General features: G+C 32.5%; 5 protein-coding genes across 5 annotated transcripts; all 5 read right to left on the bottom strand.

Annotated features, from left to right (window-relative positions):
- Positions 1-1,320: 1,320 nt before the first annotated feature.
- Positions 1,321-2,911, bottom strand: LOC108482152 (thiamine thiazole synthase, chloroplastic-like). Its single transcript, XM_017785266.2, has 3 exons — positions 2,400-2,911; positions 1,817-2,305; positions 1,321-1,739 (listed from the first exon to the last, which is right to left on the bottom strand). Exons 1-3 carry the CDS (start codon positions 2,820-2,822, stop codon positions 1,578-1,580), a joined length of 1,074 nt encoding a protein of 357 aa, XP_017640755.1. The 5' UTR covers positions 2,823-2,911; the 3' UTR covers positions 1,321-1,577.
- Positions 2,912-9,602: 6,691 nt separating this feature from the next.
- LOC108482023 (protein translation factor SUI1 homolog 2-like) lies at positions 9,603-11,845 on the bottom strand. The gene is made up of 5 exons (XM_017785129.2): positions 11,540-11,845; positions 10,395-10,475; positions 10,104-10,309; positions 9,970-10,023; positions 9,603-9,879 (listed from the first exon to the last, which is right to left on the bottom strand). Exons 2-5 carry the CDS (start codon positions 10,429-10,431, stop codon positions 9,835-9,837), a joined length of 342 nt encoding a protein of 113 aa, XP_017640618.1. The 5' UTR covers positions 10,432-10,475; positions 11,540-11,845; the 3' UTR covers positions 9,603-9,834.
- Positions 11,846-13,964: 2,119 nt separating this feature from the next.
- Positions 13,965-16,983, bottom strand: LOC108480522 (DDRGK domain-containing protein 1). The gene is made up of 9 exons (XM_017783550.2): positions 16,827-16,983; positions 16,464-16,596; positions 16,274-16,382; positions 15,634-15,740; positions 15,437-15,538; positions 15,167-15,328; positions 14,792-14,848; positions 14,597-14,633; positions 13,965-14,480 (listed from the first exon to the last, which is right to left on the bottom strand). The coding sequence occupies exons 2-9, from the start codon at positions 16,581-16,583 to the stop codon at positions 14,275-14,277; spliced, it is 900 nt and encodes a 299-aa protein (XP_017639039.1). The 5' UTR covers positions 16,584-16,596; positions 16,827-16,983; the 3' UTR covers positions 13,965-14,274.
- A 1,454-nt stretch (positions 16,984-18,437) lies between these two features.
- Positions 18,438-19,388, bottom strand: LOC108482419 (MYB-like transcription factor ETC1). The gene is made up of 3 exons (XM_017785546.2): positions 19,141-19,388; positions 18,823-18,910; positions 18,438-18,721 (listed from the first exon to the last, which is right to left on the bottom strand). Exons 1-3 carry the CDS (start codon positions 19,196-19,198, stop codon positions 18,634-18,636), a joined length of 234 nt encoding a protein of 77 aa, XP_017641035.1. The 5' UTR covers positions 19,199-19,388; the 3' UTR covers positions 18,438-18,633.
- A 1,529-nt stretch (positions 19,389-20,917) lies between these two features.
- LOC108481969 (protein translation factor SUI1 homolog 2-like) lies at positions 20,918-22,773 on the bottom strand. Its single transcript, XM_017785071.2, has 5 exons — positions 22,419-22,773; positions 21,719-21,800; positions 21,439-21,644; positions 21,295-21,348; positions 20,918-21,140 (listed from the first exon to the last, which is right to left on the bottom strand). The coding sequence occupies exons 2-5, from the start codon at positions 21,753-21,755 to the stop codon at positions 21,096-21,098; spliced, it is 342 nt and encodes a 113-aa protein (XP_017640560.1). The 5' UTR covers positions 21,756-21,800; positions 22,419-22,773; the 3' UTR covers positions 20,918-21,095.
- Positions 22,774-25,403: the final 2,630 nt, after the last annotated feature.

Genomic DNA, 25,403 nt, shown 5'->3' on the forward strand with positions numbered 1-25,403 from the left:
AAATAAAATTCTTGCAATTTAATCCTTATTTCCAGCCGTTATTCTCACACAAATTTATAGCAACCCATGAATTCTATAAAATATCAAAATTTTCCATAATTTCAACACTTTTCAATTTAATCCTTAAAACATGTTTTTTTCCCGATCTTGAACTAAATTAATAATTTCATTCAATTTTGTAGTTTCAAATAATAAAATAATCCATTTCATGCAAATTGGCCATTTCTAACATTTTTACAAAATTACCCATAAAATTTTACTTTTATTCAATTTAGTCCCTGAGCCTAAAACATGCAAATTAACCATACTAGATAAATATTCATACATATTTTCCTCCTCCTCTCCATTCCACATCCTTTATTTATATAACATGCTATAAGTAACATTATCAATAATTTCACTATTTACTTATATGTATATTCAAAACTGTCCATTTGTGTCATAGTCACTAAATTATTTATATCTTGAGCTGCAGAACTCGAAATTAAGATCCGCTAATTTTATATGAAACTAGACTTACATATCTTCTTACCATAAAATTTGAAGAATTTTTGGTTCAGCCAATAAGTACAGTTTATTCTTTAAATTCACTCTTGCTCTGCTGCCTGATAGTTCTGACCCTTCTTTACTAAAAATTAATTATCTCATTGTACAGAATTCGTATGATATTATCGTTTGTTTCTATTGAAAATAGACTCATTAAGGATTTTAAAAATATAACTTTAAGATCTTAATTATTTTTCTCTAATTTTTTATGATTTTTCAAAGTCAGAACAGGAGAACCCAAAATCATTTTGACATTGCCTCACTAAATTTATTATATCTCACAATTCACAATTTCATTGCTTACACCGTTTCTTCTATAATAAACTAGACTCAATAAGATTTAATTCCATATTTTTTTCATAATTAGATTTCCAAAATTTATGGTGATTTTTCAAAACTAAAATTTATGGTGATTTTTCAAAATTAACCTACTGTTGCTGTCCAAAACTAATGCAAGATATTTATTTACCATATTTATAACACCCTTATTTTCTTTTAAAATTCCATTCTTTAGTCATTACTTAATTTGATAAAATTTCAATTTAGTCTCTCATAATTCTTCACCTATTCAATTTGGTTTTTATTCATCAATTTTCCTTGGTTTCTAGATCATCCTACCCTTAAAATATTTACACTATTAGTCTTTTAACTTTTCATATTTACACTTTAATCCCTTAAATTTTAAGTATTTACTCTTGGGCCACAAAACTTTTCTCACTTTTACAGTTTAATCTTTTCTTCAATCAAATATGTCATAATATACTTTCCAGTGACTTAACTCAAATTTTCTCTTCTTGTCACTTTATTTCCTTATTTTATTATATTAAAGATGTGACATGTAGCTTAATTGAAGACAAAGAAGAAAGAAAACAGTACTCAATTAAAAGGCACGCAAGGAGAAGACAACAAGCTACAAAATGCTAAGGTTTTGCTACTAAGTTACAGGAGATTATTCGAAATCCTACCAATGACTGCACATTATTCCAATTCCTCCTATCTCCATAGCAGTTTAGCAACTATGACCCTTACAACTAAGCGTCAGCGGTCTCGGCAGAATCTGCAACGGCCAAGATTAGCTCCGGGTGAATGGTTCCCACATGTGTTCCATCAATTGCATTAGGCAATCCTAATGATTTCAGGGCAAGATGGGCTGCCTTTTGCCCTGATATCATCATTGCTCCAAATGTTGGCCCCTATATTTGTTAATATGTTAATAATAGTCCAACAACAACAGTAATAAAAACGATTGTGCAAGTGGGAATAAAATTACCATTCTTGGGGATCCATCAATCTCAGCAACTTCCATCCCGGTGACAATCATCCCAGGCACAATTTCCCTAGTCAGCCTCACTATAGCATCCTCAGCTGTATTCATATCCAGTGCCTTCATCCCTGGCACACTATCAATCATCCCAATGCTTTTCAACCTCTTCACCCCGGTGGCTCCAAATGGCCCATCATGACCACAAGAGCTCACCACCACCTTGGCCTCCATCACATTAGGGTCCATGCAGGACTGTGTGTCATGGTTCATTGACACTAGGGCCCAGTTTGTCACAATACCACCAACTCTCCCTTCCTTCACTATTAAGTCTTCCGCCGCCACAGCGTTGAACAGCTTCACGTTGGGGCGGGCTAGAAGCTTGCTCATGATTGTGGATGTGAAAAGGGCTGCATGCTTGATCACAACATAGTCGTCTTGTTCATCATATTCAATGGCGAGTTCGTCGAGGAAGCGATGAGCTGGTTTCCGCACTACCTGAATAAACATAGAATTTGAGACAATTTCAAGGCCCTAAAACAAAAGAAATTTCATAAAAGAGAACCCAAGATGATTTTTTTTTAAGATTTACCATGGCAGAGAAAAGCTGTCCACCGAGCCAGGCACCACCTCCGGGGCTAACAGACTGCTCGACAATAGCGATCTGTACGGAGGGGTTCTTGCTAAGCTCATAGGCACAAGAGAGCCCAGCGGAGCCGGCACCGACGACCACCACATCGGTATCAGCATAGATGATCATGTCCATCATGTACCTGCGTGTCATCTCACGTGAGACGATGGACTCCTTGATGGGGTCAAACCTGAAATTATTAAAATCATAGGGTGGAGGTGATGCTGCAGACATGGAAATGGATGCGTTGCAATGGGAAGACTTTGTTTTGAAATGAAAAGAAAGTGGCTTAATTGGAACCCCATGGAAGGAAGACTCGAAGAGAGAAGTGTTCCTGCAAAGTTTTGAAGAGGAAGTGAGAGTTGTAGCCATGGAAGATGCCATTGATTAGAAGAAGAAAACAAAAGAAGGTTTTGGTGTTCCTCGGAAGTCTGGAGAGGTGAGATAGTAGAAAGAAGTGAAGAGACTGACAAAATATGTAAGAGTGGAACAAGAAAAGTGAAGAAAATATCTGGGAGGACACGTGGGAAGAGGATAGGATTTCAAGGGTCTAGAATGGTTAAGATTTGTTTTTGGTCTAATACCTAACATTATATAAATTTATATATTAAATATTAATTTAATTGTCATAATTATAAATATAATATAAAATAATATAAAATATTATAAATATAATATCATTTTATATATGAATCAAATGTGGGGCAAGAAAGATGGTGTATTTGGTGCATTAGTGTTAGAGGCATTTTGTTGGCTAAGCACTCTCTCTCATCCCACTTTCTCTATTTTGTCATTGTCAAATACGCCTTTTGATGATCTTTTGTCATTAAAAGCTCAACTTTTGGTAATCTTTTTGTCACCTTCTCATCCTACGGATTTGTAGTTGATTAGAATATCTTGGATTTTTCATTCACAATGGTGTTTTTTATTTAAATATATTATATTAGTAGTCTCTAATTATTAATATCCTTTATAATCTTATTATAAAATATTATTTAATTATTTAATTTAATTTTTTTGTCACTAATTGATTAACAGTAATAATTTTTAAAATTAAAATAATAACAATTTTAATCATTAATATTTATATATTATGTAATTTGATTCTTTTGTAATTTTATGCTTTTGTGACCCTTTCATCTAAAAACTAAAAAATAAATTTATCATCTAATTTGATTAATAAATAAAATATGCAAAAATAGAAACACCAAAAAATCTAAGATAATAAATTTCATCTTTTATTATTTTTTAAAATTAACTTTTAATGTCACAAAAAATTAAAACTGCAAAAAAAATTACACAATGTGTAAATGTTGATAGTTAACTTTTTTAGAATCAAGACTAAGTTGACATAATTTATAAAATGTTGAGGATTAAAGTTGTAATTATATCAATTTTAAAAGCTACTACCTAATAGTTTAGTAATTGTTTTGTAACTTTTCATAGTATAATTACTAAAAAAATTATTAATAGTTAAACAACTACCAATATAGTTTACCCATTTTATTTTAGTAAATATTGTAATTTTTAAAGTTTTTGGTCAATATTGTAATTTTCAAGCTACTAAATTGATTCTCTATACCTACCATAAAACCAATCCCTAATTACGCAATTGGAAGAAATTACTTAATTCCTACCATAAAACCAATCCCCAGTTACCTAATTGGATGAAATTACTTAATTGAGAAGGAGGAAAATTACAATATTGATGAGGAAATCCCAATTGAAAAATGAGCTACTCATTGACGAGTATAGATAAGTCCCTAAAGGTGATTTATGCCAGTTAAGTAATTCATTGATGAATAAGCAAAGTCATTAATGGTAATCAGGTTAGTTCTTGACATTTTTGGGCTCTAGGCAAAATAATAAAATGGGGTTTTAAGTTCCTTAAAAGTTAGTAAACAAAAATTTTTTATCCTTAAAAGCTAAAAAAAAAAAAAATTTGAGGGCCTTAAAAGTTGATAATTTTTTTTTACTTTTAAAAGTTAAAAAAATTTAGGCCCATTAAAAATTGAAAAATAATATTTTGGACCCCTTTCAACCTTGGGCCTTGGGCGGCCGCACCTCCAGATGACCCCTAGGGTCAGGCCTGATGGTGATTCCAAGATTAGTTAAGAGCTCTAAAATAATATGGAAACATTCTTTGGATTCTTTTAATTTCATATTAATAATGTTTGTTTTTAAAGTGTTTAGTACTACTGTGAGTTTGGGTTTTCATGCAAGCAAGCCATGTACATGTTTTAAGTGTTATTATTTCTTATTATATAAACAATGGAAAGTGGCAATGTTCTTCATAGAGGTGTGCATGGGCGAGCTACTCGGCCCACCCAAGGTCGGTCCCAAAAATGGGAGGGTTCGGGTAAAAATATAAGCCCGAAATATGGGTTTGGGCAAAAAAACGAGGCCTGTTTAGAAAACGGTCTGGGCTCAGGTAAAACTTTTTTGGCCCGAGCCCGCCTACCCTACCTAAATTATATACTAAATATATATTTTTTAATCATATTTACATTTTATTTTCAATTTTAATATAATCACTTTTTATTTTTATTATATTTTCAATTTGTGTATTGTTTTAAGAATTATTTTAGTATCATTTTTTATTTATTTCTTATTTTAATATTTGTTTTAAATGTATTTGATTTATTATATTTTAAAAAAAATTTATTTAATGAAATAAGCTAAAAAAAATTAATATAGACCGGGCTGGGCCGGGCTCGGGCTTAACAATTTTGTTTCGGGTAGGGCTTGGACAAATTTTTAAGCTCATATTTCGGGCCAGCCCGGACTTAGAAAAAGGGCCTAAAATTTTGTCTAGGCCCAGCCCGACCCATGCACACCTCTAGTTCTTCATTTCTTACCATTGGGTCATTAGCTTTGTCTTTCGCCGCAACTCCTTCCTCTTCATCTTCACTGCTATGTTAGAAAGAAACTAAATTTCTAATTCCAAGCCCATTGTAACTAATATTCGCCTTATGAAATTAGGTTTTGTATGGCACTCGAAGGCATCTTCCATAAGAACAACCACAACCCAAAAATTTCTACCCATGTTTCTCTCATCAGAAGTTTCTGCCACACTCCTCACATTATTCATTCTCTTACCACCTCCATCAATATCTCAACATAAGCACCTTTTTATTTCACCTTATTACTCACACTTTTGCAATGTATAATATATTAACCAATACTTGATTTCTAAACCACCAAAATTCTTAAAATTGTGAAACATGAAACAACTTTATCCTATCACCTATTTGAAATCAAAATAAAATGCTACTAAAACAAATGAATAACAACATAACACTTTCCAAAAATAACAAAATCTCATACTACAATAAATCTTTCACCCATAGTAAAGGATGTCGCAAACCAAAAAATGGTACTAGAGCATAAAGAAAACTTACTAAAATAAAAAAAAAACCCTTAACACAAATGAATTTTTCCTCATCCCCTTACCAATTTATAGTCTTTAATGTGACCCTTCCTAAGAATTATTATAATATTAGTTGATTCCATCCACAAATCATAGTTTCACATACATATGCTATAGAAAAGTAAAATGATGTTGTGGATAAATCAAGCAACGCCACTTCTTTTTATCTTATATACTTGCATTTTCAATTATCCCTTTACTCCACAACCACAAATATACTCTAATCGAAACTATCCTATAACATAACTGCAATATTGGAAAAAAAAACTATTTCGCCAACACTTGCCAAAAGGAAAGGACGGAAGAGAAAAGAGATGCAGAAAGAAACTGAAAACTTTCTAAGTTTCGAGGAACATCACTTTATAACATTCCCCTCAACATGGGGGGAAGGGGCAATTGTTATATACCTTACCCCAGTCTGCCTTGCTCGAATGGAGACCTTGCCAAGTGTCCATCACGTCAAAGACCATTGTCTTATCAAGAGCAAAGACCTCACCAAGTCTCATATACCATTTGTAAGGCTCGTCAATTCATTGTCATGTAGACTCTAAAGACTCAACAAGGTGGGACATAGCTCGAGGAACATACATTAATATACCTGTCAGCAAGGCCACATGACTCATCCTATGAACATCAAGGAGAGGAAACCTACCTAAGAGTATGTATATATAGCTCCTAATCACTAGAACATAAGAAGACATTTAGAAATCCAACTAGGCTCTCGACACTCAACAATGTGAACTTTCTTCCTCCCTCCATCTCGCCTCTCTCCTTTCCCCCTACATCTTCCCTCCCTTTCACTTAAATTACATCAACAATAATTATCATTTTATTTTAAATATGTTCTATAAGCAACAAAAAAAGTAAGATTTTTATTTGTATTAAAAAGAATCTTATCTCAAAATGGAAATCAACAGTTTCGGTAACCCTAATCCAAACATGACACTTGAAGATACGCTTGGAGATAATGCATTTAAAAAATGAGAACGATAACTTGTTATCACACTTTACATGGAGCTTATGCAAAAATTGATTAGTCGACCTTGATATATATAGAAGATATATTTGACGGTTTTATAGAAAGGGAATTAAGTGAGCACGTTCTATTGGAAAATGTATCCATATTGTAGTAAACATGCAACTATTTTCTATTTATTTGAATGATGAATGAATAAATAAAGTTAATTTCACATTTCACTATTGTGTATTTTGTATTTCTATCTTTTATATTTTGCATGCAAAGCGAACTTGTGGCAAGTAAATATTAACTCATTGATTGTCTAAGTTCAAACTAAAGATAAATGGCATTGTAAGAACATTTACATTGCGAGAAAGATAACTTACTTCAGTAGATAATCTAAATAAGTTTGTAATCCCGTAAAAAAAATCGAAGTGAGCATTTGATTAAAATACTGAGAAGGATTATTATGTCGTCTACAATTCCAATTGGGGAGATGGCTAGTCTTGGCTATCAGAGCAATTGACTCCACGGGTAGAGACGTAGGTATATTCATTGGTAGAATGATACATAGGATTGACCCAAGATGAATTAATTATGAATCTATTTATGAAATAATTCACTTGTGACGTTCATAGTGTGATTTGCCTAAATCCTAAGTTAGTCACTAACCATGCGTATGCAACTCATATGTTTTGATATAAGTGGAGGCTTATGCTCTAACGATGATCGAGCCCATAGCCGGTACGTTGGTTACATGACTTGTGTATGACATGACTTTACTAGCAACAGTGGAATTCATAACTCAATTAAAGAGTTAATGATACCCTCTCATTGGCATTGTATAGATTGATAAATATGGAACCTGACAACAGGTTGCTTATTCTCGAATAAGTAATTTATCTCAGTCATTTGTTAACAGTGATCATATTAATCATTAAAAGAAATAATGGTGACAATGAGATAAAATATGATTGTATTGAGTGAAAGGATTTAGCTCGAAGGAATGAAGGATATTATATGAGGGTAACACATACATGACTAGGTCATTGGACAAAATAGTTGGATTAATTGTTTTCGTAAATAGTATAAATAAGGAGTTTTCAATCATGGTACTTCTTGTGGACTGACTCCATGATTAAATAATTGTGAATTATTGGAAAGATGCTTCTAGACATAATTGCAATTACTAGAGCCTAATTCTATATGTCCCATTGGTCCCTCCGGTAGCCCAACAAAAGCTCGATCGAAGTGCATTTGAATCAGAAGAAGATTCTACAACTTTGGAAATCATTTAATTGAGTCGATTTATTTGATGTGGAATTAAATTAAGTGGTCGTGAAAATTGTTCAACTAGAGAATTTGATTAAAGAATTTTCTTGAAAAATTAATTTGGAAAATCAAAGTGATTTTTAGGAAAATTAATTTTCAAGTCAAACAATTGGCTCAATGGGTAATTGAACTTGAAAATTAGACCTAAGATCGTAAATTGGGCCTAGGAGCCCAAAATCTAGACTAAAACTCAAAAACTGGTCAAACCGGACAAATAGTCCAACCGGTGGCTAAACTGGACCGACAGGTTTGTCAATGACCTAGACTGAACCGGCTCGGGGTGCTGTAAGGGTGTCGCACTTGCATCATTGGACACAATGTCTTTGGCGGCCGTTTATGACAGTTGGTCTTGTAGAGAAAATTCTCTAAAGAGATTATTTCATAAAATTTTTAGAGATATTTTCTGATTTACAATTTGACTCAAAAGTTTAGAGAAATTATGAAATTACTCCACTAGTAATTTTGTGAAAAAAAATTTGATTTGAAACGAACCCACACTCGATAGACGTGGCTAAGAAGGCTACTCAATCGAAGCATTCATCCTAGACAAATCGAAAATGTACGATTTTGATTAAATGTTTATTACTTTAGATATCATAATCAAAAAATTTTTCCAAACCCGTTTTTTCCAACACTTTGTAACGAAGAACTATTGTTGAGTAGATTTAGCATGATAGAAAATTAAGAGTTTTTATGTTGTTCAAATATCTTCTATAATTCCACTTATCAATTAAGTGTTAACAACTTAAATTAGGAAAGGCGCGTTGAGAGAAAACTCGTTATAAATGTAAAATAGTAAGGCTGCAATTATTGTGAATGGGATAAATTGAATTTAAAAGATAAGTAAGACATGTAGACATTTTGGTGTTGTTGCGTAGTGTACACCAACACAAAAGAGAATACATTGCAACTTTTTTAGTGTTCCAGCACATAAAATCACAGCCGTTCAGTGAAATTGAAATTATTGAGAACAACTACAAAGTGTAAATGGATTATTCAAGTTTTAATATTTTTCAAGGAAAAATGACATCATTTTGCAACAAAGGTGGGCACATTCCCAACTAGTCTTCAAGTAGAAAAGAAAAAGTTTGTCATTATATTAATTATATTATGAAGCATATTATTGTAGGAAAAAATTGAAATCATTAAGAACCTTAGGGACAAAGAATCTTTAACTCGGTTTCTATTGAAATAAATAAATATCAAGAAAGTATTATTGTATTTTGGGACCAATACAGAGGGTGATGGAAATTTTGCCTCCCTCTTTACAATAGCTCCAAATTGTCCCACATTAAAGCTGAATAATGGGTTGCTTTTTATTGAAATGAAGAAAAACATGAAATCCCAATTAGCATAAGAAGTGACAACTTTGATGCTTATTTGCTTATTCTGGTGTAATGAAATCCAAATGCAAAAGACGGTATTCAGATGACTAAAACTATACTTGTTTTAACTTTAAATCACAGAGCAGTAAACTTCCATAGAGTTCATAGTCAACCAATACTACAGATTCCGGCAAACCGGAAAGTACATGAAATACAAGATGCATATATGTTGTAATTAAATCAACATAAAGATGTAACAACTATGGATATGTATATATCCCAAATCAGGTAGTATTTCCTACTTCAATAGAAGGCGAGTGAACCTAGCCAAAAACTTTAAGCATCTGCAACTTAGAAACCATGGATTTTGATGTTTTCCTTCTTCACAATGCCAGCCTGCTCAGAAACACGAAGAAACTGCATCAGTGCACTTCCGCTTAAGGTCACCTAAGAAATTTAAATATTCCATAAAGCAATAACAATTACCTGAACAAGGAAGGTAGATACGTTCTTACGCTGGTCACCTTGAAGTTGAATAACCTGAACACGAATGGAAAACGTAAAAGAATTGACCATCGGACTAATTAACAAGACTTAAAAGGAGTAATAGTTACACGCACCTGGCCTAATTCAGGGTCTTGGACCACGGTGCCATTGCAGCAAAACTCCTTTTTGAGGTCTTTGAGTATCTTGTTGTAGCTGAATTCTTTCTTCAACCCCTGGACAGTTGTCAGGCTTTTCCTACCGTTCCGTTGCTGAACACGAATGTGCACATAGTCCTTTGCACCCGCACCTGAGTCCTCAGCATTTGCATCGGCAAAGGGATCTATCAAGACAATTACAAATGAAAAGTTAAATCCGTCAACAACGATGAAAATAACTGAATTGAGGAGGTTAGGATCCAAGTATACCAAAGGCGGTGGGAATTTGGACGTCGAGATCAGACATGAAACTTAGTTGATCAAAGAGGCCTAACAACCACAAGCTCGGACCTAAAATAGCAAAGCAATACCCACATCAGATCAACATCATATCATATATTACAAAAGAAAAGAAAAGTGAAGATCAAAAGTTAATGAAAAAGACAATGTTTATCGTGACCCTAAATATTTTCCTATCACTTTGGCCTTCAACTTCTAAAATTTAGTCAAATTACTTTCTATTAGACGGAAAAAAGTAATTGAATCAATAAAATTTTAACGACATTGACCTGACAATTCTCGCGGCAATCCACCTATACTTAATAAGTTGAATTTCAAAATTAATAAAAAAATATAAAGAAAAATTATCCATGTTAACAATATAAGCACATCTGGACCGCCATGCAGCTTGTCGCATTAAGACTACTAAAATTTTAACAGTTCAATAAGCTTTTCCATTAAAAGCAAAGCAATTTGATTAAACCTTGAAGGTTAAAAACCAAAGTGGTAAAATTTTAGGGTGAAAGTGAGAAAATAAGTCGCTGAACATGGAAAAATCAAAACCATAGGCTAAGCCAAAAACAAGCAACATCTAGTCATGACAAGATTCAAACTTGACCACAATCATCATTAACCCAGGTTTGTCCTAACATGTGTTATATACCCTCTCTAAGGAAGATTCAAGTCCCATGGTTCCAATTCCTATTTGCTCTTCTACTTACTCAATGATATAAGAAAATGCAAAATTTTACCCCCACAAAGGCTTGTAACTATTAACATTAGCTACAACTTCATTCCAAAAACATCATTATTATTAATTCTAAGCACCGCATTATCAAACCAACCAAACAAGGAAAGAATCAGAATTTTAGATTAATATTTTCAATCTAATCTAATCTTCAAACAAGAATGAACAACAAGATTCCCGGAAAAGGAACAATCATAATTTTGCTGCTTTTCTTCATGCAGAAGAGATTTTTAATTCGAAGCAAATATAAAGATTTTTTATTAACATTAGACAAAACCCAGGATCAAAAAAGTTTTAGATGAACAAAATGGACGGTAAAAAATTTTGATTTTTAACCCACAAAAATATTTAAAGGAAAAAACTGAAGGAGCTTTAAGGGAAAAGTTACCTGATCCAAGGATTTTTGGGATGGAGAAATGAAATTTAGGTTATTAAAAGAAGAAAAAATGAACCCTAAAAATAAGCAGAAATGTGAGAGGCGTTTGTGTGTGTTGTCGGAGTGGAGTTCCAATTTTTGGTTTTTGGAAATTGAAAGGAAAGGCTTAGAAATTAATTTACTAATTAAAACTCTTTTTGGAATTTTCGGAGGTTGTACGCAAGTTATGGTGAATGAGATTCATGGGCGTGTGATAGAATATGGTTAGCAAAATGTACTCGCTAGGAGAAGCTTGTGATGGTGTAAACATACACGTGGCGCTTGATGGAGCTGTGTGTGTTTCAATAAGAATAAAGGAGGGAGTTGTTGAAATGCACTACAGTGAAGGAGTAGAATTTCTGACAACAAAAGATTAGAAAAAAAAAAAAAGTTAAAACGACGACTTTTCGGGCACGACCGGTTGTCGTCTTTGGTCGGAATCAAGTTGGGTTTTAATATTAAGATATTTTTGTTCCAAGTTTGTTATTAGTAAGTTGACTCGTTTCAGTTTTTCCGTTATTTACCTTTTCTTTTTATGCTAGAATCCATCCCAATGGGTAAATTACTTTCCAGATTTATTTTTGTTTAATAATCACGAATATATTTTATTTTTATTTTTATTTTTTATAATTTATATTAAATATTTGTGTTTGGTTAGTAATGTTTAGTTCTAAAAAATATAATTTTCAAAGTGATTTTTTTGGTAAACAAACCACACAATAACATGAAATGTTTCTTAATATGTGATTGTTTTTAGAGCACTCTTGTCTCTTGCTGTATATGCCAAAGTTTTTAATGCTTCAATTAAAAATTTTGATAACTATTAAAAATTTATAAACACTGTCAATAAATACACTTATTTTAACCCTTTCTTGTAATAAAAATTATTCCCCTTTTGAACCCCATGTGATGATTTGATGGTCAATGGTATTCACGGCCCTAGGTGTGGCTTGGGTTCGAGTAGCTTTTGTTGTTCGGGCTTTGCCCTATTATTTTAATTTACTAAAAAAATACTTTCCCTTTTAGTTAATCAGAAAATAGGCTTGCATAATTCAAAAAAAAAAAAGTATGCTTGCACTTGTGTTACGGATCACGAATTAAAGCCTGTAATCATTGTGCACAGAACGTCCCATAAAGGTCAATATTAAATGTGACTCATTTAACCAACCTAAACTAACCCGATTCGTTGAACCTATGAAGAAGTCTATCTACTTAAAGCCTTGTGACTTAGTGAAATACTCCAGTAAAACTAAAGTTACTAAGGTAAATAGTATAAATCCTAAAGGATAAGATTGTATAGAATTTAAATCTTTTAGGATTCTCAATTGTAGATAGGCTCTAATCTTAACTGTCAATGTAACTCAATCTGTACTATTGGTTTTGGGGAGCTTCCGTGGCTCTTCATCTTTCTTGTTGCTCTTTCGTTTCAAGCTACTTCCATTATATTTCTCGGTGGCTGAAAGAATTTTCAAAAGAATTCTCAGTTTTAGGTTGAGAAAGAAGCCACGATTAAACATAAAAGCTACAGAAAAGTAACTCATACCAAGTGTTTGAATAAATCCTCTCAGAAGTATTCTATTACTTTGAAAGATTACAACCGAGTGATTACAAATAATGGGAAGGTCTCTATTTATAATTGAGCTCCTCCAGATTCAACGGTACATATCGAATTAATCAATAGACTTCTCTACATATTTCATGACTTCAGCCAATTCAAATAGATCAAATGAACCTCATTTGATCAATTGATCAATTGATCCCTATAAAACATTTTGAGCACATCCATTAGACTTAGATCCGCAGCCCGTGCAATAACTGGTGTACTCTTTACCATTCCATGTAATGTTTATAACTTCCCTCTCTCCCATTATTTCGGGCATACAATAGGTTCTTCCACTATCTATTATTTGCAACACATTCACTCTTTAATAACTTTCTAATGAGACTGTGAATGGAGTTTTAAACGTTTTCTTCAAGTTGTTTTGATAAACTTTAAAAATTAAAAAAAATTTCTATGCAACAGCTAGAGCTTTCACCATCCCTTGTGATTTATTTATCATTTCCATCACATTCACCTATCTCTATCTCTGCACTTGTTTTCTAAGGTCTCTCCGCCATCTCTTCATGTTTACTTGTTTGTCCTTTACCTAAAGGAAAGAACCCTCTACATTCACTATAATGATCATTAATTGTAATTCTCATACTAATTTCCTTCTTCATGCATGCTAATGGTCCAAAGGTTATCCGTTCAACCCAATAGGAGATAAATATTAAACAAAAAATTTACAGAAAATTCATCATCTCAATTAAAGTGATCACAAATTCAAATGATGCCAATTTCCCTATTGATTCTAAATTCTAATGCATGATCTTCATGAAATACAACGCCATAAGTTCATTTCAGTTCAAGTTATCTTAAAGTAAAATCATTGAAATTTTCATGTTTATGCTAATACCTATCTTACATTCAACTAATGATAGTTTGCATGACTTGTAGTATTACAGCACCACAAAACTCATCCATCCTTACAGGCCAAGAAAATTAGATTTCTAAACGGAAACACAACTAGACTTTATGCCACAAACATGTAAAAAAGTATAAACGAAATCCTTGAAACTGGCATCTTTCATGATGCAATTGCTATATATTTTTTCCTCAGTGTAACTTGTCCTACATATTCTTGAGAAGGGAAGAGTGTACAATTGAATCAAGCAACAGTGATTTCCTCTGCTGTGCTGATCTCCTCTGTAAATTGAACTTTCGGCTCTAGATCGATGAACTGGTTAGATTTGCTAGCTAAATGTGAAATGCTTACTCTTCCTTGACGCTTGATATAGTCAGCTACAGCCTTCATCTCCTCCATTGAGATGTATATATACTTCCCTCTATCATCCATGACACCTGAAAGTCGCCCTGCACACACACCAAATAAAGGATCACATAAATCATTACATTGTAGATGACAAGCATTTTGATTATCCATTTCCTAAAGTCAGTACCCGAATTGATAATAGATAATAGTTACATACCCATACTTTCAAGGGAGGTGATCCTATTGATACATTCCTGCATCAAACAATCATTGTACTTTAAAAATAGAAGCAAACGGGGATGGGATTTAAAAAAAAACAGCAACACACATTCCGTTGATGGGTTTTACAATATATCAAGAGGCCGAAAGTACACATATGAAAGGGTTTTACTTAGCTATTAAGATCATATACCTGGGTTCTCAATTTGAATTCTCCAGCAAGATCTTCCAAAGGAATACATTTATGATTCTGCACGATCATATACAAATAGGTTAAAAAAACAAAAGGCAACACGAAAATATACATTCCAAAGACTTATTAGGACCAAATAAAATTATAAAGTGGACTGATGCTAATTCAATCATTATGCAGCTCGTGTAATTTGAAAATGCTTATTATGTTCCATGCAACAGATATACACATTTGATAATTCAATTACTTGTCAATGAAAAAAGACCAGAAGGAAGAGATCTGGAAGACTGAAGAACAGCCAAAGAAAAATTTTGAGCATTCATCAAAAACAAAATTAGGATGGCTAACTAGCTTAGATATCGGGCTCAAAAGTACCTTAATGTATTCCACAAAATTAGAAACCAAATCCTGACTTCCATCTTGCAATTCGTTCTCTGTGGTTCCTTCAGCATCAACAGAAAATGCTCCTTTCCACTTTTCAAACTCCAAGGCAGCAGCTTCTTCCTCCTTGGCCTTTCGAGCTTGAGCTTCTTCTTCCTGCATAAACCATAGCAAATGTAATGAACCAGAAAATCATATATGCAAGGGGTCATGTGTTTGGATTCTGTATGCATCATGCTACAAAGATGAAGGCAATCAACAGACCAGCCTACGTTCCTCTGCCTCACGCTCCTCATCCTTTTTCCTCCGCATTTCAGCATATCGATCCTGTTTAGTCTGCCTTGACTCACGAGCAGCCTCTTCAGCCTTGACCAAAAATCATATGAACTTAGTGAACAGTGGCCAACAGTCCGAGTAAAACAGAAAATAGATAAGTAAACAATAAGATGATAATGATGTACCCTTCGTTGTGCATCCCTTTCTTGCCGTTTCTTTTCCTTCTTCTTGGATGCTTTAGCCTCATAATATCCATCTCCTTCCTCTTCTTCCTCACTTCCATCAGCAGTTTCTGCATTCACATTTTGGTACACAGAATGCTCAAAACCAGTGCCACTAACCCCAAGAAGAGAAAAGAGCATAAGAAGACTAGACTGTCCTATGAGTTAAATTCAGTTGCATCCTTTGGCACCTTCGCAAAGAGAAGAAAAGGATCCTGGGCTTACTAAGAAGTGTTTACATGACTGCAACGACTTTTCGACAACATAAAGCTTTGTTTGTATTCACAAAAGAACCAACGCTTACTCTCAGTCCTCACAAAGAACTCATCAGAACATAAAAAATAAATCACTGCTGGCTATGTCCTTAGTCCACTTATAAACAGTCCCTATAAAGCATCAGTGAGAGAAAACATACCACTATTTGAAAATTAATACACTAATTGGCAGAAACAATAACATCCTGGCAAATTTATATATTCTCCTCTACTTATTTCACACACGGAATTCACAACTATGGCAGGAAAGTCCCAATGGTCATTAATCAGTAAATTTGTTAAATTCTCAACAATAATTCGAACTTCAGAATTCTATCCAATTCACAAACCTTCAGCAGTTGCAGCAGACGACGAGCTAGCTCCTCCTGCAGCTGGTCTCCTCCGCATCCTACTACGAGCACCGGCCCCACCACGTACTACATTTTCCCTTCTTGGAGCCTATAACCCACACCAACCAATATAAAGAAAAACACAGAACTAAAAACAAATTTAAGACTTTTAGAATAACTTCAAACATACCTGCCGTTCTTCAACATGTTCAACGGTTGGTCGAGTATTCTGACGGCGTTTCCATATATATAACGGAACCAATGCTAGAACGAGAAACATTGAAAGAAACAAAGCTACTATTTCCTCCATTTTTTTTAAGAAACTGCCAATAGAAAATAATTACTATTCAAAATAAATGGGTGTAAATTTGAATGATCAAAAATATAAAACCCTAACAAAGAGAAGGAATAGGTCAAATAATTGTCATATTTAGATTCTTTCACTAAATTGAGAAAGAAGAAAGAAAACCCAGATCGATTAGTGGTAGTGGCTCCCTATTTGGATGCTTAGAAAGGTAAAAAAAGAGTGAATTTGCAGGAAGATTTAGATTACCTGAGGTTTCAGGCAATTTTTAAGAATTCAAGGAGACACCGTCGATTGAGTCAGATTATTAACAAGGAAGAGGAATATAAAGGATCGAGCAACGACGTCGTTCAGGTGTTGACCAAACTAACAAGAGGATCAATTTCCGCCAAAGGAAAAATAATTAAATAAAACTTTAAGTTCTTAATATATTTTTATAACTTGTTATTTTTAAATTCAAGAATTTTATTTTTTTTTCATATTTTTTTGTGATTTATATATATATTTTAAAATTTTATATAATTTTGTAGTATTTTTATAAATTTTATATTTGCAATAACTTGTTATGATTTTTACAATTTTATTTTTTTACATTTTAATGATTTTTATAGTTTTATTAACAATGAAAGATTAAATCTAGGGCGACCACTTATTATTATCTGATTAGCTTATTAGTTTATTTTACTGTCAACATAATTAAAAGATGAAAATTATTGAGAAATGCTTAAATAGTTTTTTGAGTTAATAACAATGGCTCAATTGGGTGTGAAATAAGTTGAGGGGTTACTCCCCCCCCTCCCAAAAAAAAAAAACCCTTCGTCTCTATGGAGAAAATAAGTCAATCCCACCAATCTACTACTTTCCATGGAAGCAAAGACAATAATTTAAAAAAAGAAAATCAAAGAAAGAGAAAACCCACAATGGTAAAAAGCCTTACACCCATCAAAGCAAATAACGGAGATGATTCAAAAACCACCACCCATTACAAAGAAGATAAAATCATAAAGGGAGGGTACGGTAGGGAGAGAGGGGGGAGCGTGGGGAAGAGAGTGGGGGAGGGGGTATTTTTTATTTTATTTTATATAATATTTTTATTTAATTATATTTTAATGCAGTGATGGTGTGAATTTTTTAAATGTTAAGAATTTAAATTTTGTTATGCAATAAAATTTAAATACATAGTTGGATAAATAATATTTAATTCAAATAACATAAGTAATTTGAAGACGTGGAGCAGTATTTAATAAGAAATTGAGGTGTTAGGATAAGCTTTAGTTTTTTTATCCTAGTAACCAAACGAAACAAATATTTTATGATATGGAATATACAATTTTAGTTAGAGATGAGAATAGGACCTTCACTTCCACTCCATATATCACTAACATAATTTTTATTTTATTTTATTTTATTTTAACCCGGCATATCACTAATTTTGATTTTCTTTTTTTATCAAAATAAAATAATAATTTTAATGATATTATTAATTATTTTCTAAGTGTAATTATGTTAAGGCAAATATTACTATAAATTTTGTTATCATATATTTTAAAGTAATATTATATATATATATATATAAAGATATTTTAATAATTATTTCAATTTCTTTATAAACCTAACTAATTTAAAAACAAAATCCGATGTTATCAAAATGAGTGGATAAAAATGTGTGACATCTAGAATTGTTTTTAGCCTTCCTAAAATTGAGTGTTGCATATTGGAAGCGCTATTATTTGTTTTGCCATTAGTACTGGAATTGTGTTTCGTTTTTAAAAAGAAATGCATTAGACAACAAGAACTAATTTGCTGCAATTTTGTGCTGAATAGATGATGATGATGATGATAATATTAGAGAATCTGGAATTAAATAAATATGATTTCCTTCACTAATTTCTTATAAAAACTAGAGGGAAATAAAATTGGAATAGAAGGGATGTATAGGATACGAGAAACGCATCCAACTTACATCTACATTCAACATTCCTATGTTACAACAATAACATCATAATTAATCATGCTGTCTACCACCAAAGTTGAGCAAAATTCCCAGAATGTTTTTTCACTGGCTTGTTGAGTATCTTGTGTTCCAATATTTCTCAATCTCCTCGGCTGTTCTTCCAGGGATTCTCCCAGCGATCAAACCCCACCTGATATAATAGCATATTCAACCTCCTTTTTTTCACATAAAAATGTTAAAAAGATAAACCCAGTTTGCTCATGGTTGAAGATATATACACAAAACATGTACCTTTCTCCAACTAAATTAAACATCCTGATTACTAGTGTTTCCTCATCTTCTGAGAATTGAAGTTCCAAATCTTGTTTACTTTGTTCCTCTGTAAAATCGAGTTTAGAAAAATTCACTTAAGCTTTACAAAAATAAAAAACTTTTAATAGCTGCAAAATGTAAAAGATAAGAAAAAGACTAGCTTTATCCTGTCATAGACCAAAAGCATTCAAAAAAGAAGAAGAAGAAGAAGAAGCAATGATGCAAAAAGGAAAAATCTCAACAGTAATGGAAGGGAAAAACATGGGATTTTGAAGAACAAGGCTAAGGAAATTTTACCTATGGAGTTGGAGTCCGTAGATGCATTTTCACTCGAAGAATATTCAGATTCAGCCATTTTCTTAATATTTATGAGTCAGAGAGTCAGAATAGAGATTTGAGTTAGGAGATGTTTTAGAGGCATTTAAATACAGTTCCAAATGTGATCATATAGCAAAAAAAAAAAAAATTCTCCTACACGTTAGTTGGGAAATGGAAAGTTAGTTGGCGAATGGAATAAGGAATTTGGTGATGGTATATGTTAGGTGAAATGTTATACTAGTAGGGATATAAAGTTGATTTTTCAGACATAACACATTGGTTTAAATAAATAAATAAAAAGGTTGTGTATTGTGCCAAAAGTAGCATCCAAATCAGTTTTTGTACTTGGGAAACATTAATAAATAGTTTTCTTGCCACGATTCAATCATGTTGTTTCCAGAGTTTTTTCAACAGGTTATTCTCATCCATCTGCACTGTTCTGTAGAAGACTCATGGTGTTTTTAACTGATATTACAGCTGAGAATTGTTTGCAAAGTTAGATGAACACTTTAAAAACTTCATTTTCAAAGCAGATTTATTTAATTAAACTTGTGATTTGAGGTTTGGGGTCTATTTCAGTCCATTTGTAATTAGAAAAACGTTGCAAGTACAGTCCCTGTGACGTTCTAAATCAACACCCAAATCTTGTAATTCCAAAGATAACAAAAAGGGAGGATTATTTTATTCCCTTGGTTGGGAAATGTTGTGTACTACTCATCAAAATATGCATGGGGAGGACCCACCATTGCAGCATGCTTGCATAGCAGGAAAAAGTGGTTTACTCACTTTACATCAATTTATATACGTTGGTTCTTTTTATGGACCTCACCTTGGAACTCCCCTATATGCTAGCCATATGCTACTTGATTTCATTGAAACTCGCTTGTGGTTTTTATTTACTTTAGGGTTAATAATTATTTGATATTTGAATTTAATTTCGATATTCAATTTGATATTTTTTCTTTCTCCTTCAAGTACTTAAATTTGACTTTAATTGGCTTTAATATTCAAATTAAGTACCCAAATCAAAAGTAGCAAATGGTATATTAACCATTTACTTTATCATAACCGAACAAGAATAGGCAGGGTAAGATAACATCTGAGAACTGTCTCTATCGAATTATCAAAGCCTGACTCTCCTTTTAATGCTATACATATAGATTTATTTATTTATTTATTTTAACATCTCAATCCATTAAAGAATAGAACGATACAGTCGGTAAGAACTGAAAAGTTCAGAGAAAATACGACAGGAGGATCGGGGACCAAGCGGAATTTTACCATCAACGGCATGCACACCCCCATAAAAAATGCCAAAAAAATGACACCAAAACATCATGGAAACCAACCAGAACCACCAAAAAAGAAAGTAGACTCGCTACTATCACTTGTGACCTCAACCACTAGTCAAAGCGAAGCTAGTATGGTGTGCCCAAATTCCAACGAAATTCTAGCAATATTCGATTCAAAAGTTTGGAATTCTTAAATTACAAAATCTTATCAAACTAATTACTATTGACTTACACTCCTCTTTTAACTGTTATTCGAGCAAAAACAAGTAAAAGAAATGCACCAAAAACTTATCCAGTAACCAAGCATTGGGAACATGGTCAACTTTAAGAACCTATTATTCATATGCCGATACCAATTCAATCTAAGGCTTAAAAATCTGGCAAAATACGATGTGAAAGGGAATAACCTGTCAAATAGTTTTTACTAAAGATGATGGTCGCAGCAACTATGTGAGAAATAGAAATAATTAAAGCTAATATCGATATTAAACATCACATAGGGCTAAAGAGTTGAAAGCACAACAAGAAACACAGTCACAGGGTGCATTTATCAGTATCACACCACTATAAACATATTATAACATTACATACATAGGAGTTTCAGAATAGGATAGACTCGAAGAAATTTTAGCTGTTGCAACTTTAAAAGCCGTGGATTTTGATGTTATCCTTCTTCACAATACCGGCCTGTTCACAAAAGCAAATAAGAATTAAACATGCGGTGAATTGAAAATACGAAGCTCAGCACATGCATGACTAACCAAAAGAAAATAGTTATGTCGAAATTGGAAAACTCTAGCTGGTTTTCAGAATATCTAAATGAAAGGGTAACGGCAATGACCTGAACAAGGAAGGTGGAAACATTCTTCCTTTGATCGCCTTGAAGCTGAATAACCTACAAAAAACCCAAGTATAATAAACTTAACAACCGAGAGCAAAGATGGAAGCCAAAGTCGATCACTTTCTTAGGTGGTTAGACACACACCTGTCCTAATTCAGGGTCTTGGACCACAGTGCCATTGCAACAAAACTCTTTCTTGAGGTCCTTAAGAATTTTGTTATAGCTGAATTCTTTTTTCAACCCCTGGACCGTGGTCAGGCTTTTCCTACCATTCCGCTGCTGAATACGAATATGCACATACTCCTTGGCACCAGCACCAGAGTCTTCAGCATTTGCATCAGCAAACGGATCTAGCAGAACGACAATGGGTACTAGTTAGATTTTTCGATACCGAGACAATTTGGTATGAGAGGGAAATGCTTACTAAAGGCAGTAGGAATCTGGATGTCAAGATCAGACATGAAACTTAGCTCGTCGAAAGAACCCAACAACTAGAAAACTAAGACCTACATTGCAAGGCCAAATGTTGATCAGTGATTTCATTTGACTAGATTATAAAGTTTTATCTCTCTTCACATCTCTCAATCAAACATTTTATCAAATTACTTTCTGCTAAAAGGAAAACAAACTATCAAAGCATAAACAAACATTTCATGAAAATAAAAAATTAGCATTCTTGGTCAAGTAAAAACCTACACAAAGATAAAGCACCATAGATTCATACATAGATTTCTGCAGCTTCAAGCATAAGCCACGAACAAAAAATAGACATTTTCCGCAAAAGGGGCACTCATTATGTTAATCTAACCTAAAGAGGGTAACAGTGAATTTTAACCAAAAAGGAATGCTAAATTATATCAATAATTTTTTTTCTGGTAAGAAAGGCAGGGATTGCTTAGTTATATTATGCCCAAAGAGTACCAACAAGTGTTGTGATAATAGTTTCAGAAAAAGGAGCCGAAAAATTTCACTTTTTTTTTTTCGATTAACATCGTGATAAGACCTTTAGGACAATAAAACCCTAAACATAAAACCCAAAACAAGCATCAAAGAGAATTTACACAATCAAATCATCGATTGCAATTCTAAATAAAATTAAAAGTAAAGGAGCGGTGAAAACAAACCTGATCTGAAGATTGAGTTTTGGATAATCAAGAATCTGATTATGAAATAATAGAAAAAACCCTAAAATTGATGATCGAAGTCTGAGCTCTCTGACGCTGAGTTTTGAGGGTTAATTTGGGAAGAGAGAAAACATATAAGCAAAATATCTCGTAATTACAAAATATCAATTTTTATGCTTCGTCCCTGTACTTCAACTAAATTACAGGCTTTAGTCTCAATTAATTTGTAAATTCAAACCCTCAAACTTTTATGAATTTCAAAAGTATAGAAGCTGACTGGAATTTGAAAAGATTTGGAAAAAAAAAAATTAAATTCGAAAAATTGTTTTAGACACAAAAAATTTAATACATAGGTACTGAAAATACGAACTTGATCTGATATATTTTCAAGTTTAAAATATTTTTTTGTTTTATATATTATATAATTTATACCATATGAAAATTAAAATGCTACGTTATAATATAAATATTAAAATATATATTTAATTTTTATATTTATAAATTTGATAAAATAAAAATATATAATGATTGTAAAAGATATATAATTATTAAATATTAAATAAAAATAGGATTCTTTTTAAAAATAAAATAATATGGATTGGCTTAAACGAGTTTGAATTATTTATTGGTAAACATTGATATATTTGAGCTAAATTTAAGATTGATAAAATGTGATTTAGTTAAACTATGTATGATATAAATATCATGTGTAAAACTGACTCAAATTTTATACATTTTTCGGTGAAGTTGTATTATGACGTAACAGCAATTTAGTGATTATTAAAATATAGTCAACAATTTTTTTAAATTTTTAACAATCTTTTATTGTTTTGAAATATTTTGGTATTTTTAATTAATTTTTAAAATATTAGATTTCTTATTGAGATGGATAAAAATGGATTTTGTGGTTGATGATAATTTACTTTAAAGTTGAAGCTGCAAATGATTTTTTAAGAGATTGGAAGAAGAGATCTTTCCATTCTCATAGTGTCAACAATGCGAGCCTCTAGCCTATTATCGATTAAATTTTTAATTGTTTAATTAAATAATTAATTATTCTCAATTAAGTTATTTATCACCCTTAGCTAAGAATATCCTTCCTGTCTCATCTTCACTAAGGATTACCACCTAAGTCACCATTCCAGTCTCTTCCTAGGTATACGAATACTCTCTTGATCTCACTACTTAGCACAAGTTATACACAACAAGATACCCTTCCGGTGTCACCTATCTAGATATTCTGCCAGGGGTGTTACTCCGTTATATACTAAGTACTCTTGAATAAACAACCAATTTCAAATAAATAACTACTTAACAAATAAAATTGAATCATGCAAGATGTAAATAAAGCACAATAATCTATCCTACTATTTATATAAACAGTAATTGACTAGATTAACGAAAGGTAAATAAAAGAATAGAATCAAAGAGATAAGAGAATGCTCATGAATAAATATATTGAAGCGTGATTCCAGAGAAATCTCAGCTTGCAAATGTCTTCACATCGAAGAGAGGTTCCTACTAAGAGAACATAAAAAAAAAATACAAAGAAATTTGATTAGTAAAAATTGTCTGTCTAAGTTTGCCCACCATTCAGGTGATCCTAAGGTTACTTATATATGCTACGGGTGACTTGGTGACAATTTAACCTAGACACACTTTTGGATTCTAATTAATGCAATATTTTGATAAATGCTTGGAGTCCAAATAATGAAATATCTCAAAAGTGTCATCCAAGGAATCAACTTCATTTTAATTTGTCTTTATTGCGTCATCGTGCCGTGGGAAACTCCTTGTCACGTCACAATGTCGAATGAATTTTCAGCCTTTGTCACTTTGTTGTTCCATGTTGCAACACGAGCTTTCTTGTATCTCGACCCGACGATTGTTCCTTGGATTTGTTGAGTATAACTCATATTTCGGTCAAATTTAAGAGATAATCTCCCAGTTAAACTTTGTTTATTTGTTTTAATCGAACTCTGATTAGTCTAGATTATTTTATTGTTATTTGACCTACGAATTTAGCCTATAAAAATGTTCTTTTACAACCTTAGAAAATACACCCATTAAAGATTAGAGCTCATAATACTTTTAGAGAATTTTGTGTTTACGTTTTGAAGATTTTTTGTTTTCGAGTTTCGAGGTTCAGTTTTTTATCTCCATCTTTTATACTCTTCGTTCTTTTGTCATTATAGTAAAATTATCTTTACTCGTAGATTTTTATCCTCTTTGGAGGGGTTTTTCCACGTTAAACTTGTGTTATTTTTCGCTATGTTTTACTTGTTCGTTGCTTAATCAGGTCGATCTCCAACAAGTGGTATCAGAGTTAGTTCAATTTTCATAGATCAACCCGTTTAGAAATGTCAACAATAAGGTTTGACATTGAGAAGTTCGATGGTGTCACAAATTTCAATATGTGGTAAGTTCGAATTATGGCAATTCTAGTTCAAATCGGCCTGAAAAAGGTTGTTACTTGGAAAAAGCTTGAGAATCTAGATAAGACAAAATGGCAGAGCTTGATGAAAAGGCTCTATCTGCAATTCAATTGTGTCTCGCGAATATGGTATTGCAAAAGTTATTGATGGAGAAAACCTCATTCGCCTTGTGAAAAAGATTAAAAACTCTTTATGCGAATAAGTTTCTAGCTAACCTTTTAGTATTGAAACGACGTCTATTTACGTTTCGCATGAACGAATGTGAGCTTCTTAACTATCACATTAGTCAATTTATTACTCTTTTGAATGATTTAAAGAATATTGAGGTTAAGATTGACGATGAAGATAGACCTGTTCATGGGTTGGGCCACCCAGCCTGCTCCAAATGTGGGAGGATTTGGGTAAAAATATAGGCTCGAAAAATGAGTTTAAACAAAAAATGTAAAAAAAAAAAGGGTCTTATCTCAGGTAAGGCATTTTTGGCTCAGGTTCGACTCGGTCCAAATTCACTAAAGGAAAAAAAAATGTTATTTTTTTTTTATTTTTTAAT

Source organism: Gossypium arboreum, chromosome 1 (genome assembly GCF_025698485.1).
Source record: "Gossypium arboreum isolate Shixiya-1 chromosome 1, ASM2569848v2, whole genome shotgun sequence".
Lineage (NCBI taxonomy): Eukaryota > Viridiplantae > Streptophyta > Magnoliopsida > Malvales > Malvaceae > Gossypium > Gossypium arboreum.

Coding starts and splice junctions, on each gene's coding strand:
- LOC108480522 (XM_017783550.2), bottom strand. CDS start 16,583: ATGGAGGAAATAGTAGCTTTGTTTCTTTCAATGTTTCTCGTTCTAGCA. Junction 14,849..15,166: donor ATTTTGTGGAATACATTAAG/GTACTTTTGAGC, acceptor ATGATCGTGCAG/AATCATAAATGTATTCCTTT. Junction 14,634..14,791: donor AATTCAAATTGAGAACCCAG/GTATATGATCTT, acceptor TGTTTGATGCAG/GAATGTATCAATAGGATCAC.
- LOC108482419 (XM_017785546.2), bottom strand. CDS start 19,198: ATGGCTGAATCTGAATATTCTTCGAGTGAAAATGCATCTACGGACTCC. Junction 18,911..19,140: donor TACGGACTCCAACTCCATAG/GTAAAATTTCCT, acceptor TCGATTTTACAG/AGGAACAAAGTAAACAAGAT. Junction 18,722..18,822: donor TTTAATTTAGTTGGAGAAAG/GTACATGTTTTG, acceptor CTATTATATCAG/GTGGGGTTTGATCGCTGGGA.
- LOC108481969 (XM_017785071.2), bottom strand. CDS start 21,755: ATGTCTGATCTTGACATCCAGATTCCTACTGCCTTTA. Junction 21,645..21,718: donor CCAGATTCCTACTGCCTTTA/GTAAGCATTTCC, acceptor TCGTTCTGCTAG/ATCCGTTTGCTGATGCAAAT. Junction 21,141..21,294: donor TTTCCACCTTCCTTGTTCAG/GTCATTGCCGTT, acceptor TTTTGTGAACAG/GCCGGTATTGTGAAGAAGGA.
- LOC108482152 (XM_017785266.2), bottom strand. CDS start 2,822: ATGGCATCTTCCATGGCTACAACTCTCACTTCCTCTTCAAAACTTTGC. Junction 2,306..2,399: donor GACAGCTTTTCTCTGCCATG/GTAAATCTTAAA, acceptor ATGTTTATTCAG/GTAGTGCGGAAACCAGCTCA. Junction 1,740..1,816: donor TTGATGGATCCCCAAGAATG/GTAATTTTATTC, acceptor TAACAAATATAG/GGGCCAACATTTGGAGCAAT.
- LOC108482023 (XM_017785129.2), bottom strand. CDS start 10,431: ATGTCTGATCTCGACGTCCAAATTCCCACCGCCTTTG. Junction 10,024..10,103: donor AAGACCCTGAATTAGGCCAG/GTGCGTGTAACT, acceptor ATTCGTGTTCAG/GTTATTCAACTTCAAGGTGA. Junction 9,880..9,969: donor TATCTACCTTCCTTGTTCAG/GTAATTGTTATT, acceptor GTTTCTGAGCAG/GCTGGCATTGTGAAGAAGGA.